General features: G+C 41.1%; 1 protein-coding gene across 2 annotated transcripts in view; it reads left to right on the top strand.

The window, feature by feature from the left end:
* The window catches only part of SLC24A4 (solute carrier family 24 member 4), a 188,043-nt gene that overhangs the window by 148,710 nt on the left and 18,286 nt on the right, over positions 1-21,047 (top strand). For both annotated transcript variants that reach the window (XM_063440501.1, XM_063440500.1), the window contains exons 11-13: positions 2,556-2,728; positions 11,972-12,122; positions 20,763-20,929. In XM_063440501.1, the coding sequence (XP_063296571.1) occupies positions 2,556-2,728; positions 11,972-12,122; positions 20,763-20,929 (491 nt within the window). The remainder of the gene's footprint in view (positions 1-2,555; positions 2,729-11,971; positions 12,123-20,762; positions 20,930-21,047) is intronic.

Here is a 21,047-nt window from a genome sequence, read left to right as displayed (position 1 = left end):
CTGATGTGTGCTGTGGTCGTTGCTGCCGCCCGGGAGTGATGGGAGTGAGCGCAGGACTTGTTTTTTTGCAAATGTATTTTTTTGTTTGCACAATTACTTTTTCTGAATCCAGCTAAGAACGCAAAGCATTGCAGTGAAGCATAATATAGATTTGAAGATCAGCTTTCTGTAAGGCATTGCAGTGAGCATAATATAGATTTGAAGATCAGCTTTCTGTAATGGTTATGGTGGCAAAGTTCCAACAGTAAGTCGTCCAGCACATTTTGAGTGTTTTGATACTTATCTGGTCCCTGAGCACCTCCAGGCCTGCCTTCTGTTCAGATTTAAAGCAGAAGACCCTAGTTTCACTTTAGTGATGTCATTTCTGCCTCTGTTTGGCTTGTAATAACTTTCTGATAGCATCAGAGCTTAACTGTTCACGAATGTCTGTTCCTCTCCGAATTGCAAACTCTACATTAATTGTCATTCTGCTTCCAATTGTGAATCATTTCCCCACATTTATTTACTTTACTCGTTTTAGTCACTAGAGTGTACATTGTGGAGGAATAATTAGGTCATTTAAAATTATCAGACAAAATTGCCAAACTGAAATATCTAGAGTTGGAGATTTATTGAATTGAGGAAATTTTACTAAAAGTTGCTGTTTTTGTGTTGAGTCTCCAAATTGTACACTTTAGAGATTAAACCCCAAATACAAACCGTTAAAGGAACACCCTAAGTGCCATAGCCAACTTTAAAGAGGCATTAATTAGCTGAGATGACCGTGCTAACTTGCTCCCAGTATTCTCAGCTTATTACTGCTGTCCAAAGTCATACAAAAAGAATTAGGGTGTTTTCCTCTGCAGGGGGCCTGAGAGCCCCCATAATTGTCAGTTTGAAAATTGTTTCTTGACTACTTCTGCCTTACACATATGAATTCGAACCACGTTTTGTCCAGATTTGGAAGTAATAGCCTAAGCCCATCTGCGGATGCACTTGGCTTATCAATGCCATCCAAAAATGGGTGATACTGATTTGCAATAGGGAAGCAGGGGGGTTAGGCTGTGTGTACTTTGGGGCCTGTTAAGTTTTCACCAAAACACTCAAATGACTTGACTAAGAATAAGGGGGGAGACATTTGGCAAAGTGTCACGCAGTGGTTATAATTCTAAAAGACTGCCCCCATTAAAGATAAAGGGGGGTGGGGTCTGATTTTATTTTACAGCGTGTGTGTGTGTGTGTGTATATATATATACTTTGCTTCTGTGATCTAATTAATATTAGAATAGTAATTTAAAAAGCTTTTTTAACCTATGTAGGTTCTAAGATGAAGTATTTGTGTTTTAGCAATGTTTATCAATAAAAAAAGTTTTTGTTTTTTTAACGTTACATTAATCGCTTTTATTTTGTTATAAAGTGTTCTACTCTAGCCGCAACCCACTTCATTTTTAATAAGAATCTTCTCTCTTTTCAAATTTCTAAATTCTTGCTCTTGCATTTCTGTGGGTAAAACACCCCAAGGAACCGCCTTTCCAATTTCCCACAATATACCCCAGTGATCATAGGCTGCCCTTGGTATGCTTTTTAATGCTACTAACATTTTGTGCTTCAGAGACGTACTTCATAAGGTAAACTCTCTTCTCTGTAACATAAGTGATTTCTCTGTTATTAACAACATCTCCTGTCTGCTTATCCTCCTGTGTATGTTACCAATTTAATTCTATCATCTTGCCAGCTCTTGCACAGAAACCTTTGTCTTATTAAAATGTAGATTCCCTAAATGTTATATTTTTATTTATTAGGGGTTCACTAGATTTAATTACAGACATATGTTTTAGTATCTCTGGCGTTAAAATGTAGTACAATTTAAAATTAAAGGAACACTATAGTCATCTAAACAACTTTAGCTTAATTAAGCAGTTTTAGCTCATGTTTCTCAGGATTCACTGCTAAATGCACTGCCATTTAGGAGTTAAATCACTTTGTTTCTGTTTATGCAGCTCTAGCCACACCTCCTCTGACTCTGATTGACACAGCCTGCATGAAAAAAAAACTGGTTTCACTTTCAAACAGATGTAATTTACCTTAAATAATTGTATCTCAATCTCTAAATTGAACTTTAATCACATACAGGAGGCTCTTGCAGGGTCTAGCAAGCTATTAACATAGCAGGGGATAAGAAAATCTTAATTAAACAGAACTTGCAATAAAGAAAGCCTAAATAGGGCTCTCTTTACAGGAAGTGTTTATGGAAGGCTGTGCAAGTCACATGCAGGGAGGTGTGACTAGGGTTCATAAACAAAGTAATTTAACTCCTAAATGGCAGAGAATTGAGCAGTGAGGCTGCAGGGACATTATATATACACCAAAACTGCTTCATTAAACTAAAGTTATTTTGGTGACTATAGTGTCCCTTAAAAAGTTGCAGCTTTGACATTTTCAGTCACCTTTGTAGACCTGTCCATTATCCTTCATATTACATAAAAAAAAAACTAGTATAGCAGGTATGTTTTGTTTAGGATTTTTATTTTGTGTTACTTTTTTTTTTTTAATTATGGTGTCTTCCTGGTAAATAGTGAAAGTGAACCAGCAATATCCCAGTAGAAACTCTGTAGTGATGGTGGATGAAATAATTTGCTCAAGTCCTCCCAAGTACCGGTTCCCAGAAGCTGGATTGCGCATTATGATAACAAACAAATTTCCGCCGAGGACCAGGCTGCGGATGGCGAGTAGGCTGATTATTAATGAGGTGAGTCCTGACTGCCATTTTGAAACTGAATTTAAAAGGATTTCCATACATGTGGTGGATTTTAACAAGACTCCTCCAACTAGAGAGAGGACAAAATAAATAAATTGATACTGGTTTTGTTATACTGAGACCTGGACAGACTTGCGCCTGCTTCACCAGTAATAATTTCTTTGGAGTGTGTATGAATTCCTCGAGGGAGACTGCTGTTCCCATTTTACTGGCTGTGGTACACATGTGGTAGTCTTTGTGGAGGCTGCACTACAGCTGTGGTAGGTATAGGCAGGCTGTGGTACACATGTGACAGACCAGGTGCAGGCTGCAGTACACCTGTGGCAGGCTGAGGAAGGCTGTGGTACACATGTGGCAGGCTGAGGAAGGCTGTGGTACACATGTGACAGACCAGGTGCAGGCTGCAGTGCATCTGTGGCAGGCTGAGTGTAATGCTCAATTGTTGATAAGATGGAAACAACTGCAGATTTCTGAGTTTGATAATGTTTATTACTTTAAATAAAAAAAAAGATAATCAAATTGAACTGTCTCTTTAATTCCTGGCAGGTTATAAACAGCAGCGGTGTTGAAGTTGTTTTAAGATAAGGTAAATTTAACACAACCAGCGAGAAGTTCCAAATTAGGATGCAGATAATTAATAAGTAGGTGTTGAAAACAAGGTTAGGAGTTGATGTGGAACAGATAGCGAACCACTTAGAATTAGGATGGTTATATATTAAGCTTGAGCCAATCTGGTTTACTTAACTTATGAAGGAGCGATAATCCAAATTGGTGATAGAGATTCCACAGAGAATCGAGGTTGCAGCAGGCAAGAGAATATCCAAAAACAGTCCGAGGTCGTAGGAGAGGAGAAGGAGGGTAAACGATTAAACAGTCCGGGTCCGATACACAGTAGAAGTAAATATTCAGTTTGAAGTTCACGGGAGCTTTCGAGTTGATCCAGCACTGTGGTGTTGACGCGGTCTCTCTATGAACCCTGGGAACGACCACGTCATAGGAGGGGGAGTGGCCGCGCTCCGAGAACCCGGAAGTCCACGGTTAGCGAATGCCGGAAGGTCTGACAGAACCCCCCTCATAAGAAGCAGCCACCGGATGCTGTCAACGAGGTCTGGATGGGTAGCGAGCATGGTACGCATTGATAAGTCGACGAGCATGCACCGCGGAGGACGACACCCATGAGTCTTCGTCAACTCCGTAGCCCTTCCACCGGACAAGATATTGTAAGGAACCACGATGGATTCGTGAGTCGAGAATCCTCTGGACCTCGTATTCCTCTTCACCTTGTACCAGAATGGGATCAGGAGTGGTAAGAACATCCCTCATGAAAGGGTCGGAGTGGTGTGGTTTAAGCAATGACACATGGAAGACTGGATGTAGTTTCATGGTAGGTGGAAGTTTCAATCTAACCACGTTTTCGTTGATGAGCGACAATATACGAAAAGGGCCAAGGAAGAGTGAACTCAGTTTCTTTGAGGGACGGTTGGTGACAATGTTTTTTGAAGAGAGCCATACTAGATCACCAACCTTGTAAGTAGGGGAAGGTCGTCTACCAGTATCGAAAAACTTTTTCTGAGCAGATGATGCATTTTTAAGGTTATCACGTAACCTGAGGAAGAGGGCAGACATGAACGAGTTATGGTTGGAGACGTATGGATTAGAAGAAGGAAGTCCTTGATCGGGGAATGAAGAAGGATGGAATCCAAAATTTGAGAAGAATGGAGTCATTTTGCTACTAGTGTGTACCGAGTTGTTGTATGAGAACTCTGCCATTGGTAACCACGTGATCCAATCATCTTGTAAATGAGAGCAATAACACCGCAAGTATTGTTCAACACATTGATTAACTCTCTCTGTTTGTCCGTTGGTTTGGGGATGATAGGCTGAAGATAATTTACGTTGAATGTTGAGGGTGGAACACATCTCATTCCAGAATTTGGAGGTGAACTGTGTTCCTCTGTCTGATATGATTTCTTCAGGAAGACCATGGAGTTTCACGATGTTGTTGATGAATACTTTTGCAAGTTCAGATGAAGAGGGTAATTTCTTTAAAGGAATAAAATGGGACATCTTGGTGAAACGGTCTACCACTACCAGAATGGTGGTATGATGTTGCGAAGGAGGGAGTTCTACCAAGAAATCCATTGAGATGGACTGCCAAGGTCTTTCTGGAACAGGTAGGCTCAGTAATTGACCGAATGGTGGATGATGGTCAGATTTTGATCTCAGACAGGTTGGGCAGTTTTTGACATAAGATTCTATGGTTCTGTCCTGGCGAGGCCACCAGTAATATCTTTTAGACAGCTCCAGTGTTTTCCTTGTACCAGGATGACCAGCCAGAGGGGAATCATGAATCAAGGAGAGTATTTTATTCCTAAGCAAGGGAGGAATGTATAACCTGTCTTTGAAGTAGTACAAACCGTCCTTTTTTGATAGATTGCCTTGTTTGGGAAGTTCAAGATCTTCTTCTTTAAGATGTTTAATATCATCAATTAATGACGAAATAATACCTATGATTTTAGGAGGTTGAGTTTCGGTTACAGGAAGATCTTGGTGAATTCTGGACAGGGCATCGGCCTTTTTGTTTCTGGATCCAGGTCTGTAAATGATTTGAAAATTGAAACGGGAAAATAAAAGATTCCAGCGTACTTGTCTGGCAGAGAGTGTTTTGTTGGAATGAAGATATTCAAGGTTCCTGTGGTCGGTATAAACAATTACAGGAGTGCGTGTGTCTTCAAGTATGTGACGCCAGTTTTCGAATGCAGCTTTAATACTTAATAATTCTTTTTCTCCTACAGGATAATTTCGTTCAGCAGGAGACAAAGATCGTGAAAAAAAAGCTACTGGATGGAGAGGATCTTGAGGCGTTTGGTGTTGAGAGAGGACAGCCCCGATAGCTGTGTCAGAAGCATCCGTTTCCATGACGTAGAGAAAAGCAGGATTAGGTAGTTGAAGAATGGGAGCACTTGTGAATCTCCGTTTTAATTCATCAAAGGCTGCTTGAGCCTCTTCGTTCCAAGCAAAGGACCGTTTACTGCTATTGAGCAGGTTGAGGGGATGAGCAACCTTGGAGTCATTTTTAATGAACTTCCTATAGAAGTTGGCAAATCCCAGAAAACGTTGTAAGTCTTTAGTATTAGTAGGAGTAGACCAGTTGACAATGCAATCTATTTTGGAGGTATCCATACTTATTGAATGAGGGGAGATAACATATCCCAAAAAAGTGATTTCATTGACTTCAAATATACATTTTTCTGGTTTTGCGTATAATTTGTGTGTTCTTAATCTGGATAATACCCATCTCACGTGTTTTCTGTGTTCTTCAAGGTTGTTGGAGTAGATGAGAATATCATCTAAGTAAATGATGACACAAACGTCTAGGAGATCTCGGAAGATATCGTTAATGAAATGCTGAAAGGTTGCAGGGGCGTTACATAGCCCGAAGGGCATGACAAGATATTCGTAAAGACCATATCGGGTTCTGAACGCCGTTTTCCATTCATCATTGGCCTTGATTCTAACAAGGTTATATGCCCCACGAAGGTCAAGTTTAGTGTAGATGGTAGCTGTTCTTAATCTTTCAATCAACTCATTGATCAGGGGAAGAGGGTAACGATTCTTGATAGTTATTTTATTTAAAGACCTGTAATCGATGATTGGCCGAATAGTCTGGTCCTTGTTTCTTACAAAAAACATGCTGGAAGCGGCTGGTGAACAGGAAGGTCTAATGAACCCCTTACGGAGGTTTTCATCTAGGTATTCCTTGAGGGTTTTTAGCTCTGATTCAGAGAGAGGATAAATATGTCCAAAAGGGATAGGAGCACCAGGAACAAGGTCAATCGGACAATCATAGGGTCGATGAGGAGGAAGTGTCTCTGCTTCCTTTTTACTGAACACATCAGCGAACTCTGAATAACTGGAAGGTATAGTGGATTCCCTAGTAACATGCAAAATGGGGATGTGTTGTAGACATGTTCCCTGGCAATATGCAGAGTTAAACGTGAGAGAGAAAGGAGCCCATGTAATAAGTGGGTTGTGAGTCCGTAACCAGTCTATCCCTAATATTATTGGATAAAGAGGAGAATTTATGATATCAAAAACAAGAAATTCAGAATGGACATAATTAGTAGTAGTCCTTAAAGGGACAGTTTCAAGGCGAATGGGCCCCGAGGAGATTAAGGAGCCATCAATAACTCTGACAGAGACGGAATTACGTTTTTGAACACAAGGAATTTTATTTTTTGTAACAAAGGATGAGTCCAGGAACACCCCATTAGCACCGGAATCAATAATGGCCTTAGTCGTAATTCTTTCTTTGTCCCACTGTAATATGAGAGAGACAGAGGAGAAATGAGAGGTTGGTTTAGAAGGAAGTACACTCATTACAGTCGTGGTAGAACCATGCTTACCGCCTCTTGGACGTTTCAATAGGGGACAGTCTGGGACCACATGTTCTTGCGAAGCACAGTACATGCAGAGGTTCAGTTGTCTTCTTCTGGTTCTCTCTTCTGGAGTAAGAGGACTTCTCACAACCCCTATTTCCATAGGTTCAGCGGGAGTTATAGGTTTCTCCGGTGCCTTTGAAGAGGTGAAGGGTTTTTTCCATAGAGAGCTAGTGAGTGATTTCTCAGCTTTTCTTTCCCTAAGTCTTCTGTCGATACTGATTGACAGTTGAATAAGTGTATTTAGTGTAGTAGGTAGTTCAGTTCTGGAGAGCTCATCTTTGACAGCTTCAGATAACCCAATACGGAACTGGTTACGTAGAGTTATGTCATTCCACTGAGTTTCTGGTGCCCATCGTTTGAATTCAGCAATGTAATCTTCAACAGGCCGGTTTCTTTGCTGCAGTGTTCTAATGGTTAAATCTGCAGTCGCTTGTTTGTTTGGGTCTTCGTAAAGGAGAGACATGGCTTCAAAGAATTCATCCAGAGAATCCAATATGGGATCATCATTCTCAAGAAAGGAATGAGCCCAGGCCATGGGTTCACCTCTCAAAAATGAAATAACAGAACAAACTTTAGATCTTTCAGTGGGATATGATCGGGGTTTTAATGCAATCAACAACTTGCAAGAATTGATGAACTCTCGGTATTGGGACCTGTCTCCAGAAAATTTTTCGGGGTTGGAGACAGCAGGGTCACTAGCCGAGTGTGTAACTGTGTGAGGAGTATGGGTTTGCAAGTCCCTTACATAAGTAAGGATTCTTTCATTGGTGATCTGTAGATCTTGCATGCCTTGAGTAAGAGTATCCACTCTTTGGTTTAATCTGGTGATTTCAGAAGTGAGATCTGCTGTATCCATTAATTAGGCTGGATCAATCTGTAATGCTCAATTGTTGATAAGATGGAAACAACTGCAGATTTCTGAGTTTGATAATGTTTATTACTTTAAATAAAAAAAAAAGATAATCAAATTGAACTGTCTCTTTAATTCCTGGCAGGTTATAAACAGCAGCGGTGTTGAAGTTGTTTTAAGATAAGGTAAATTTAACACAACCAGCGAGAAGTTCCAAATTAGGATGCAGATAATTAATAAGTAGGTGTTGAAAACAAGGTTAGGAGTTGATGTGGAACAGATAGCGAACCACTTAGAATTAGGATGGTTATATATTAAGCTTGAGCCAATCTGGTTTACTTAACTTATGAAGGAGCGATAATCCAAATTGGTGATAGAGATTCCACAGAGAATCGAGGTTGCAGCAGGCAAGAGAATATCCAAAAACAGTCCGAGGTCGTAGGAGAGGAGAAGGAGGGTAAACGATTAAACAGTCCGGGTCCGATACACAGTAGAAGTAAATATTCAGTTTGAAGTTCGCGGGAGCTTTCGAGTTGATCCAGCACTGTGGTGTTGACGCGGTCTCTCTATGAACCCTGGGAACGACCACGTCATAGGAGGGGGAGTGGCCGCGCTCCGAGAACCCGGAAGTCCACGGTTAGCGAATGCCGGAAGGTCTGACACTGAGGAAGGCTGTGGTACACATGTGGCAGGCTGAGGATGGCTGTGGTACACTTGGGTACAGGCCTGGTGAAGACTGTAGTACACTTGGGGACAGGCCTGGTGAAGGCTGTAGTACACTGGGGGCAGGCCTGGTGAAGGCTGTAGTACACTGGGGGCAGGCCTGGTGAAGGCTGTAGTACACTGGGGACAGGCCTGGTGAAGGCTGTAGTACACTGGGGACAGGCCTGGTGGAGGCTGTAGTACACTGGGGACAAACATATGGAGGTTGTCTACTTTTGAATGGCCACAGGAGTCCTCAGTTTCCCTTTGCAGTGGATGATGTGATTATACTGCAATGGGCCAGGAGATCTTTTCCCCTGGCAGACCTTAGAGAGGCACATTGACTTAAATTGTCTGAATTGTGATTTTGTTTCCTATAGTCTTCATGCTCATCACCGCTTCTTTCGATCTCATCAACCTACCAGCAAATAACCACATAAACTATATTTATTTGACACATCCTATATAGTACCCTTATCCAGAGTAGGTTACGTAGATCAGCAATCATGCAGTATGGCTGCATAGAACAGAATACTATATATTTATCATCCATATACCTACTGGAGTTCCATCTGGGGGAGGTAGTGATCAGGGTATTGGGTACATGGTTGGGGAGCAGGGGATATTGAAAGGGGTTTGTATCAGATCATGAGATAAGCCAGTGTGAGGAGTAAATAATGAAGAATCTAGTCAAACATTATTGAAAAGTTTTCTTCAGGAGTGAGATATGGTTAATTGGCATTGGGAAGGGTGATAGTTCCAGTAGTTGGGGGCTAGCAGGTAAAATGGATGGAACTGAGGAGTACAAGGGTAAGAGACTTGGAATTGAGTTAGTAGAAGGGACAGTTAAAGGTATATGAAGATATAAATGTGGCAAGAAAGCTACATCAACAGATTGTTCTATGGACCTCTTATACCTACACTGGATGCCTCTATACATTTATAGGTGGAAATGAAGAAGCTATAGATCTAGGTATTCTCACTAATACTGAATTGTATCTTAGCTGAGAATGTCTTGAGGAACTTGGGCAGAAGACGTTGTGTTTAGAGCGTGCTGCTGAGAATATTAGATTTGTCTAATGCCTTTAACCTTTTGTACGTGTGCGCGGTTATTTATAGCAGACAGGAAAGCAGATCAGCATCTGAACTGGTGGATTTTACCTCTGTTGGATTAGCGGTAGGTTGAGTCCCACTTGAGAAGGGTCCCCCAGGACAAGCTTTAAATCTGCAGAAGAACTAATAAGACAAATTCTAACTTAACCCTTTTGCTGTCTATTGGGGATTTCATTGTATGAGCAACTCATGTGGGGAATGCTCAAGAATCCACACTATAGAGCGTAATGGAAAAAAATAGATCTAAAGGTCTTTGCAGTATAGTACTATAGCCTGGCTTCTTAGGAATACATTCTATCTGATACTTTATTTTAAAGTTGCAAATTCTAAACGATACATTTCTTCTTGACTACCCCCTTCCGAATTCTAACTTCTTCTTTAGGATAAACAGAGGATGTGGGTAGATATTTGAGTATGTTTAGAATGTTTAGAGATATGTTTAGTTCTTTGCATTTCATTTCTGCCGTGTTATTAGTCGAATCAGGTTTACCCCACAGAATTTCGATCCTATCGCTAATCTGTAAGCACGGTGGCAATAAGCTTTGTTTTTTTATCTCCCCATTAACTTACTTTATATAACTCTGCACCGCAAAGATAAGTGTTTAGACTGATATCTGTCCGCTAGATGCAAGCTGAAAATCCTTTCATTATTTCTGGTAGGTTCACAGCGCTGGAATCCTGCACCGTATTCCTCTGAGCTAATAAAAATTTACTTGTGATAAAAAATAACAAAAAGATTTCTCTTTGAAGAAAACTTAATGAGATGCATTAAAGATTCTGCTTTGCTTTCTAGACATTTTTTTTTTTAAGTATCATCTGTAGCAATGGGCTGTGCAGAGCCTGTTGGGCCATTGAGATTGGAATCCTGAAATGTTATCTTAAGAGTCGTTGGTCGTTGGTCGTTGGTCATTCTCAAAGAAATGCATTGCAAACCACTCTGTAATCATACCATCAATTGCCAGCACAAATAGTGTTGAAAAACAGGATACCCATCTTTTTGGATAGAGAACCTATTTTTTTAATTTATTTTTTTAACCAGCCTCGTGACTAGGCGATATGTTGTGAGATTGCTGCGATTACCCCTTACTGTCAGGCACCTTTAGATAAAGTAGATAAAGCCATTTATGGCTGTAATACTGTCTGACACCACTAGGTGGTGTATTAATGCATAACAGACATATATGTATGGAAAGAATTTTCAGTTTTTGTATTTATTTTTTTACTGAAATTTTGATAAATGGAAATTTTGTGAAAATTTTCCTCGATCAATAAATTTTGTTGAACCTTTAATCTCTATGGCCCGCTAGTGGGCACATAGTTAATATATTTCTTAAATCAAAGATATGTCCATCCTCACCCTCCCCAGGTCGTTAGGGATACCCAAGTCCCAAATAGTCTACCTACCTCCTCACCCTAATACTAGTTGCAAGGGTAATAAAACTAATACCGGTAAGGGTGGAGAATAATGCTTACCATGCAATGCTAAATTTTCTTTTCTTCAGCACTCCAAAAGGGCTAAAATATATTCCACAATAACACATCTATTTAAAAAAAAAAAAAAACACAATAAAAATGTTTTAAAAAATTCTATCTTGTCCCGAAGGTGCTTGGTGCAGGCTCGGGTTGCAAGGCTTGGAAAGCTTTACATTTTCCTGAAGGGTGGCTTCCCTGGGGTCCAGTGTGGTGCCTGAGGCTGATGGGAGTGAGGAGCCTTCACCCTCACTGCCACTGCTGCCGTCTCCTGCCCTCACCCGAGCAGCTCCTCTCTGTATGGGAGGAAGTGACTCGCGGCTGTCACTTCCTCCCATAATGCTGAAAAGCAAGGGGCTCGGTCGCCCTGTTAAAGGGCCACAGCGCCTGACCGGGCCCCTGCTGATACAAGCCATTTGGGTGACCCTAAGTGCATGGGCCACCCGGTGGGACTGCTGAGAGGATGGGGGGAAAAAATTGTTGAGGGCAGCGGGGCCCACGAGACAGCTGTCTAGTGTCCCCCTGGAGTAACTGGGACTGGGGCAGCTGCCCCTTTTGCCCCACGTTAAAGACGGCCCTGGCGCATGCACATGTCTAATGCATATAACCCTCTTGAACCATTAAGTGTTATTTTCTGTGCTTCCTTTCTCATGGCAGAGGCAGCGCCTCCTACAGTCATCCAATGGAATGAGCATGTTAACTCTGGATGGGAAACAGGACCTTCTGGAGAATGGGATCATGCATGTGGACAAAGATGATTTCGAAGAAGAAAATGTATCAAATACTCTAGTCCCTTTTTCAGTGCCCAGTAAGTAATTTAATTTCATAATCACCTGTTTTTTTGTTTTTGTTTTTATCAGTTTATTATGCAATTAATTCTGCAAGTAGGGTTTGTGACATTATTGCACTTACTCAACTTTACACTACTTTTATATAACATCTTATGCACTAGGTACACTCACCCGCTATATAACTATTTACTTATCAAAAGTTAATAAAAATGCTCTGCTGTTCCTACATTATATTATTTATGAGGTTTATTTGTTTAACCCCTTAACGACGAGTGACGGACGAGGTCCGTCACTCAGGGGAATGCGTTAATGACGTGTGACGGACCTCGTCCGTCACCCGTTAAAATTAACCCCAGATCGCGGCGATCGCGGGGTTAATGGTGCTCCGGTCTGCCTCTGCATTAGAGGCAGACCGGGAGCACCGGATCGGGCTGTCAGAGTACATGTGCCCGCTCTGACAGCATGCCAGAGCGGGCACATGTGCTGTGTATACTCACCTCCGCCTCCCTGCACTTCCTGGTTCTGTGTGAAGTGCAGGGAGACGGATCTTCAGTGATCCTGCCCCCTGGTGGAAAGAAAATATAGTAAAATTAAAATCCCACCCCCCTTTACCCCCCCTTTACCCATTTTAATAAAAAATTAACCCCTTCCCTGCCAATTGATCACTGACTACAGTGATCAATTGGCAGGGATTACATTTTACTAAGATCTGATTTTTTTTTTAACCCCTGAGGGTTAATTCTTTTTTTTTTAACCCTCAGGGGTTCAATTTATTTTATTAATTAATTTAAATATTTTAAAATTATAAATTTAGCTAGCTGGGGAGGGTGGAAGTTAGTGGGGAATTGGGGGATTTAGTATTACGCTAACTAGGGGTTAACGTTGAAAAAAGTTTAAAAATACGCTTTAAAAAGTTAAAAAATTAAGTTAAAAAAAAAGTTTTAATAACATTTAAGTAAAAAATTTAAAAAAATAAACCCTTTACCCAGTCCAAATAAAAATTAACCCCTTCCCTGCCAGTCGATCACTGCCTACAGTGATCAAAATACAGATCACAGTATTATACTGTTCTAATTTTTTTTTAACCCCTGACGATTAACTTTTATTTAATTTTTAACCCTCAGGGGTTAAATTTATTTAATTAACTAATTTAAATATTGTATAATTAAATATTTTGCTAGCTGGGGTGGGTGGGAGTTATGGGAAAATGGGGAATTTACTGTTAGTGCTGCTTACTGCTAGTTAGGGGTTAACGTAAAAAAAAAAGCTTAGAAAAATGTTAAATCTGTAAAAAAAAGTTTTACGAAAGTTTAGGAAACTTTAAAAAAATGAATAATCAAAACAAAAGTTTAAAAAATAGTTTTAAAAAGTAAAAAAAGTTTTAAAAAGTAAAAAAATACATTTAATAACGCTCATTACCACTACACCTGGTACAAGCTAGCGGAAAAATGATCCCACGCTAAGGTTCAAAATATGCCTTTTGAAATACCCTGCGATGTCTTCTTTAAGAAATGGTATGGCTTTATGGGGTATTTGGTTTATATAGCCTGGTAAAATACTCTAAAATGGGACATGGGCACAGCGTAAAAATTCAAAATTTGAAAAAAAATGGAATGGCTCTGTCCCAAATGTGCCCCTCCGATGTCCACATATACCTGGCAAAGGTACATACGGGGGTATTTTTGTACTCAGCAGACATAGCTGAGCAACATATGAAGTATTATACAGTTGTAGTACACATAAGGTTTGCAAAATATACTGTGCAAACTCACTTTGTGTGTCAAAAAGGCAGAAAAAACGCTTATTACCACTACACCTGGTACAAGCTAGCGGAAAAATGATCCCACGCTAAGGTTCAAAATATGCCTTTTGAAATACCCTGGGGTGTCTACTTTAAGAAATGGTAGGCCTTTGTGGGGTAGTTTGAATTTAAAACCTGCAAAGATGCTTGGAAATTGCACATAGGCCCGGCGTCAAAATTCAAAGTTCGGTCAAAACTGATATGGCTTGGTCTCCTATATGGCACTGTAGCTTCACAAAATAGTGCCATAGACATACAATGGGGGTGTCCTTTTACTCAGAAGACTTAGCTGAGCATAATTTGGGGGGTTTGAACTTAGTGGCACACATGAAATATACAAAATGCCCAGCAAAAATGCAATCCGTATGTAAAAAATGCACAAAATTATTTTTTACCACATACTTTGGCATGTAATGGTAAAAAAATGGGGGCATGTTAAGGCACAATATGCACCTTATGAGATACCCTGGAGTGTCTTCTTTTACAAATGGTAGGCCTTTGTGGGGTGTTTTGAATAGTAAAACTGTTATAATACCCCAAATGGAAGCATAGGCTCATTAAATCCGTCTCTCAAAATTCTACTGTGAATACTGAAAAGGACAGGTCTCCTGTATGGCACTGTAGCTTCACGAAATAGTGCCATAGACATACAATGGGGGTGTCCTTTTACTCAGAAGACTTAGCTGAGCATAATTTGGGGGGTTTGAACTTAGTGGCACACATGAAATATACAAAATGCCCAGCAAAAATGCAATCCGTATGTAAAATATGCACAAAATTATTTTTTACCACATACTTTGGCATGTAATGGTAAAAAAATGGGGGCATGTTAAGGCACAATATGCACCTTACGAGATACCCTGGAATGTCTACTTTTACAAATGGTAGGCCTTTGTGGGGTTTTTTTGAACAGTCAAACTACTATAATACCCCAAATGGAAGCATAGGCTCATTAAATCCGTCTCTCAAAATTCTACTGTGAATACTGAAAAGGACAGGTCTCCTATATGGCACTGTAGCTTCACGAAATAGTGCCAAAGACATACAATGGGGGTACCGTTGTACTCAGCAGAAGTAACTGAACACATAATAAAACTTTGTACAGGAATAGCACACACCAAATTTACAAAATACACATGAGAAGTTCTTTGTTATAAGTTTGTGTGCGAAAACCCCCCAAAAACACAATTTTACTCCAATATTTAGCAGAGGTTGGCGGTAAAATGGCTACGTAGAAAGTGTCAAAACAACCTTAGGTAAATAGCCTGTGGTGTCTACTTTATATAAATATATACTTTTGTGTGGCAATTTTGTTTTATTTTATGGCTATTAGGCTTACAAGACAAACATACCAAATTCTAAAATCGCTCCACATAAAACGTTTATTTTACTCCTTGTGCTTTGTGACCTGTAACTACCAAAAAAACCTGAAAATCCCAGACACATTATATATTCTGTAATTCAGATCAACTAAATGAATTTATTTTTAATTACTTTCCTTAACCTGCACTAATTATGTACACATTATTATTGCAAAAACTGTAAAAAAAAACACACAAAAATTCATTTTTTTGCATATTTCTGTATTTTTTTTATAATAAATAAGCATTTATATATACATGTGTTACATCAAATTAAAGCCCTTTCTGTCCTTTAAAAAACGGTATATAATATGTGTCGGTGCAATAAATTAGTAAAATGCAAATTGCAGTTGAACGCAAATAGCAAAAAATGCCGTTGTCATTAAGTGAAAGACAAGCTTCTGAAGCTCTGTCCTTAAGGGGTTAAACTTACTTAACCTGTGTTTACTTTACCAGTAATGCAGCAGTTAACACTTAACTACCAATTGATATTTTTTTTTTTGGACAAATGCTATCGTGTATATTAAAGCGGCTCTGTCACTTCTCAGTATTTCATAAAGATTCTTATGTGATACTCATGCTAGCCAGGTCCTGGGGTTGACAGAAGATAACAGAAGAACCATCATCCTTTTTGTCCAATCCCAGTTGCCATCACAAGTGGTGGCTGTGAGATTTAGGCATGGTTTTGCTCGTTGTGATGCATCACCTGTGAAGGGTCTTGCAGAATCCTCCATAGGCCTCGGTGTTATACTCTCACAGGTCCTGGCAAATGAAGCACCAGCAGCCAAAAAAGACATCCACAAAGAAATGGGCAGCTACAGGCAGGTAAACCTACCTTTCATTGCACCCTGTGGCCACCAGATCCCAACAGGAGATGTCACTTTTGGGGGTATTTGCAAAGTATTCAAAGACCCCAAAAGGTAACAGATCCGCTTCAAATGAAGATTCATTGTGGATACCTAAAAAATATTCAAATTCTGTACTTCTACAACACTTTAATGTTTATTGTATTAATTGATCTGTATAGAAATGATGAGAAAATAAAACAGTTTATTGTATGGTATCCCCTCTGATGAGCTGATCCAGCAAAACGTGCGTCAGGGGCTCTGGGACATTGCTGTGTCCAATACTGCTTGCAGTTATTTCTGGCTTCTAATAATTATTCTTTTTATTTATTTTTGTTTTTTGGCATCTTTCTCTTTATTTTGTATTATGGTAGATTCATTTCTGGAGCAGGTGGATTGTATTGCATTCCAGAGTCGGGTCATTTTTAGGGGTAAGGGGTGCCCTCGAAGGCACAATAGGGACAGTTATCTTGTGAATCCCTTCCCCTCTCTCCCTTCACCCTACCCTGTTCTATATTTGGTATTACTACAGGAGTTTTTTTTACCTTCAGCGTTAGACACTTTAATAAACAGTTATTTATACTTTCCTAACCACAGAAGCTGATAGTTACTTTTGTCACACTTTTTGTTACATTCCTGCAGTCACTGAGATACATAGTTGCCATAGAAGAGTCAAAATGATTACTGTTTACCACCTAGTAAATACCATAAATTTTTCGTCAGTTGACACCCTGTTATCAAACTGTCTAATTTACATATTATTGAGTGACCTACATTATACCTTTTTTAGGGGCATTTACTATTTTTCCTGCAGTGTGGTCCAGCTTCTGCTATTTTTAATTTTATGTTGTGTGTATGTGTATATAGTACTATTAGTTTTGTGTTGTAGTTGGTCTCTTCTATCCTATGAGACTTTTTAGGGATTTATACTTTTATTAAAAGTTATGTTTTAATTGAATAATATTTTTCTTTAGTATTCCATTGTTTATATATAACGTATCCTCCGTTTCTTTTCTTTTCTTTTTTTTTCTTTTTTTTTTTTTTTGTCAATCTTGAAGGGTACAGAATAAAGAAAGGGAAATGCAAGGGTATTCCACAAGAGATAAGGGTTAATACAGCGGTAACAGTGCCATTTACATTTCCGAAATATGAGTGCCTCATTTATTTTTTTTTATAAGACTTTTAACAGAAGCGTATATTAAACAAGTAGTGTTAAGATACAATCTAACGGGAGCGGTCTTTTCATTGTATCAAGTGTCGTGGTATCTCACTAGGTGTCGTGGGCTCGTCTAAAGCGCAGTATGTTCTGTTGAACAGAGGACATGTGGTTTCTATGACATCGTGGTAGTGCAGGCTAAGCTTACTGCATAGACAGGCTAACCCTACTGCATAACATGCTATGTGGCTAGGAGATCGTTGCGGTCAAGGTGTGAGGTATAGGGTAGACTAGATCAACATTGAACGTTTAAACTATTAAACCATCTATTGCCTCCATAGTATACCGTCAGTAGGTAACTGTATAATGCTGTAGTAAGGGCTTACTGCTTTTACGCTAAAACTGGTGTAGGGAAAAAGACAGGTAGAGTGTTAAACGATTAAGTCCAATGAAACTCACTGGTAGCCGACATAGTTGTCTAGGAAGCAATGTCCCGGCATGGGTAGCCAGTAGAGTTTGGTAAACATGTTGAGGTACAGGCTTGGTTACCCACCAACCCTCCGAAGCCAATCCCATTCGCTCTGTTCCAGAAGACCGCAGAATAAATGCGGTTGCTCGGTGGGGGCTTAATTAACAGAATCCGCACGGACAGTCCAGGCTGTGCCCCAATGTTTTCTTGGCTGTAGGTGGCGTGGAGTGGGGCTGCGGGCCGGCAGGCCATCTATCAGCCGATGCCCCTGCTGGGGAGGTTGGTGTCTCCAGCTGGTCGAGTCGGCAGGAGTTCGGTAGGTCGTTGGTATAAGGAGGGAGCACTCCAGCCCCACGCCGGAATGAAGGCCAGCACCTGCAGGCCACAGACACTGTGTCTCATAGTCGAGGCCAGGTCTACCTACTGTTGGGTGCCTTGGAGAGATCCGGTGTTTCGCTGTCGCCTGCGACGGTTGGGCTTCCGGCGTTGTGGCTGGTGCCGTGGAGGTTTTCTCCGGGGGGCCTTCGGCCCAGGAAGGTGTGCGGTGTGTTCAGCGACAGCATCTCTGTGGGGATTACCTGTCTGCTGGCGTGGATGCGCCCTATGGTGTTTCACCTCCGATGCTTCTGGCATGGTGGGGCCCCGGATTCGGGGTGGTGTAGTTAGGGGTGCCGAGTCGTCTCGTGGGAGTTTCCTTGGTCTCTCCTCAACTGGTTCCGCGTGTCTCATGTGCTTGGTTTTGCATGGTTCAGTTGGCTGTAAGAGTGCCATTAGCTTAGCCCAGAAGACATCAAAAAGTATGTCAATTGAGTCTTTCTTAGTTATGTCTGTGCCCAGACTAGGTAGTTGCTGCTCAGTGTGTTTTGTTACGTCACGCTTGTCCGCCATCTTGGGGGCCCCAAAGCCTGCCTTGCGGGCTTGGTCTGAGGGCGCAGGGCATGAGGTTCTCCGTCTGGCGGGGACCGGGATATCCCCCGCCGGTCCAGAGGGGGAGGGGGGGGGGGGAAGTGTGTCATCTTTGCATGTAGCTGGTTGCGATCGGAGGGAAAGCGGCCGTCCTTCCTCTCCGCCTCCCGTGGTAGGCCTCAGCTTGCCGTGGTGGTGCCCGGTCATCCCGGGTGTCGAGTGCGGCATCGTTCGGTTCCGGCAGGGTTACCCAATGCCGTGGGCTTGTTCACAGGAGGTTTGGGGCTCTGCAGCCCTGTTAATACGCAGATTTAGGGTTCGTGTAGCGGGAGCTCTAGCAGAGCACGTCCATCCAGCTTGCTGGTTAGGCTCCGCCCCCTTCTTTTTCCATCCTTTATTCAGTGGCCTAAATATCGACATAGAAGCAATTTGTCATATACAGGTATAGTGTGTAATTACAATAGAAAAAAAATGCAATAATGCCCACAGACAGTAAGTTTGTTGCATGTCAAAAACCTAACATCTGCAGAAACATAGAATAAAAACATAGAATGTGACGGCAGATAAGAACCATTCGGCCCATCTAGTCTGCCAAATTTGTGTTGGCTGGGGTGTGGGCCGCCAGGGACCCCTCATTCAGTTTTAAACCATTTTGTAAATAGTTTAAAAGGAACACTGTAGCATTAGAAATACATATGTATTCCTAATGCTACAGTCCTGGTGAGGCTATTTAGTTTACCCCCCTCCCCCCTGGTTTAAAAAAAATAAATAACAAAACAAATTACTTACCTTTTCTCAAGTTCTCTTGGCTGCCAGAATCTCCTCCTCGAGTGACGTCATCCTGCAGGCTTGCCTCCAGGATGACAGTCCACTCCATAGAGAAGCATTGGGTAATCCTTTTGGAGCAGTGGAGGAGCAATCCAATCATAGATAAGCATTGTGTAATCCTATTGGAGCAGTAGGGGCAATCCAATCATAGAGAATCATTGGGTAATCCTATTGGAGGTGCAATCCAATCATAGAGAAGCATTGGGTAATCCTATTGGAGCAGTGGAGGAGCAATCCAATCATAGAGAAGCATTGGGTAATCCTATTGGAGCAATGGAGAAGCAATCCAATCATAGAGAAGCATTGGGTAATCCTATTGGAGCAGTGGAGGAGCAATCCAATCATAGAGAAGCATTGGGTAATCCTATTGGAGGAGCAATCCAATCATAGAGAAGCATTGGGTAATCCTATTGGAGCAGTGAAGAAGCAATCCAATCACTGCTATTGGAGCAGTGGAGGAGCAATCCACTCACAGAGGAGCATTGAGAAACTTAGGTGCATGCACAGAGCTCATCGCGATGCTCCTCAGAGAATCATTCTTATGGCAGACCATAACATGTTATGATATCAGAGCTGAGAAATAATATTCCTGGATCTTATTCCCACAGGACTTGGAGGCATGGCTTGAAGCTGCTCTTCCAAGCCTTCTGTTTAGTGAAATAAAGAGTTTGGGGGGTTAGGAGCGGAGTTTAGGACCGAAGGTACTATAAAAGCATCAATAAGACGAAGTTGTTCAAATGCCTACAGTGTTCCTTTAACACTGAACAGAGGGACAGAGACCACAAACTATAACCACTTCAATGAGATGCCATGTTATTTGGTGCCTTGTGTGTCCTATTAATGCTGTGATTCGTGATGCAGGCGTCATGGCAGCCCAAGCACCACATACTTCCATAAGGAATTATTCTATCATTGTCTGCTTCACCTGTAAAATCTGCTATTAGTACAGCACTAAATGCTTACTCAGGCTACATAAAACATTGGTTGGTCGCAATCTGAAGGGTGATGACTTGGGGGCTGCTACTTACAGTTTTCTCAACAGGCACAGCACAGTTTACACTTCGTAGGATTACTCGATGAAACCTGTAACCTCTATAATACTGCTTTCCCTCCATTAATCCCATCTGTCTTTCCTGAAATGGTGAGATATGTTTTGGCACTCAAGTAAAATTTTCATCAAAATGTGCGGTAATTGCTTGTGTTTATTTTTACTGTCCCTTTAAGCTTTAGAAGAAAATCATTTGACCAGTCGTGCTAACCATGTTTTATCTCCCTTTTGTTTTTTTGCTAGGTGGCTGTGTAAACCAGTTCAAGTGGTGTTTTTCCTGGCCTTTAATCCTTACCCTATATTTAACCGTACCGAACTGTACCAAGCCACGCTGGGAGAACTTCTTCATGCTCACATTTCTCTTGTCCACGGTGTGGATCGCCATCTTCTCCTACATCATGGTTTGGATGGTGAGTGATAAGCTCTCTTTCTGGAGACACGTGGTATGACAACTGAGGTCAGGGAGGTTTGCTTAAAGGGGAATTGTCACTTCCCTGTAAATTAGCATCTTAAAAATCTCCTCTAAGT

This window comes from Pelobates fuscus, chromosome 13 (assembly GCF_036172605.1).
Source record: "Pelobates fuscus isolate aPelFus1 chromosome 13, aPelFus1.pri, whole genome shotgun sequence".
NCBI lineage: Eukaryota > Metazoa > Chordata > Amphibia > Anura > Pelobatidae > Pelobates > Pelobates fuscus.
The sequence above is the reverse complement of the archived record's forward strand: the minus strand, read 5'-3'. Positions and strand labels throughout refer to the sequence as shown.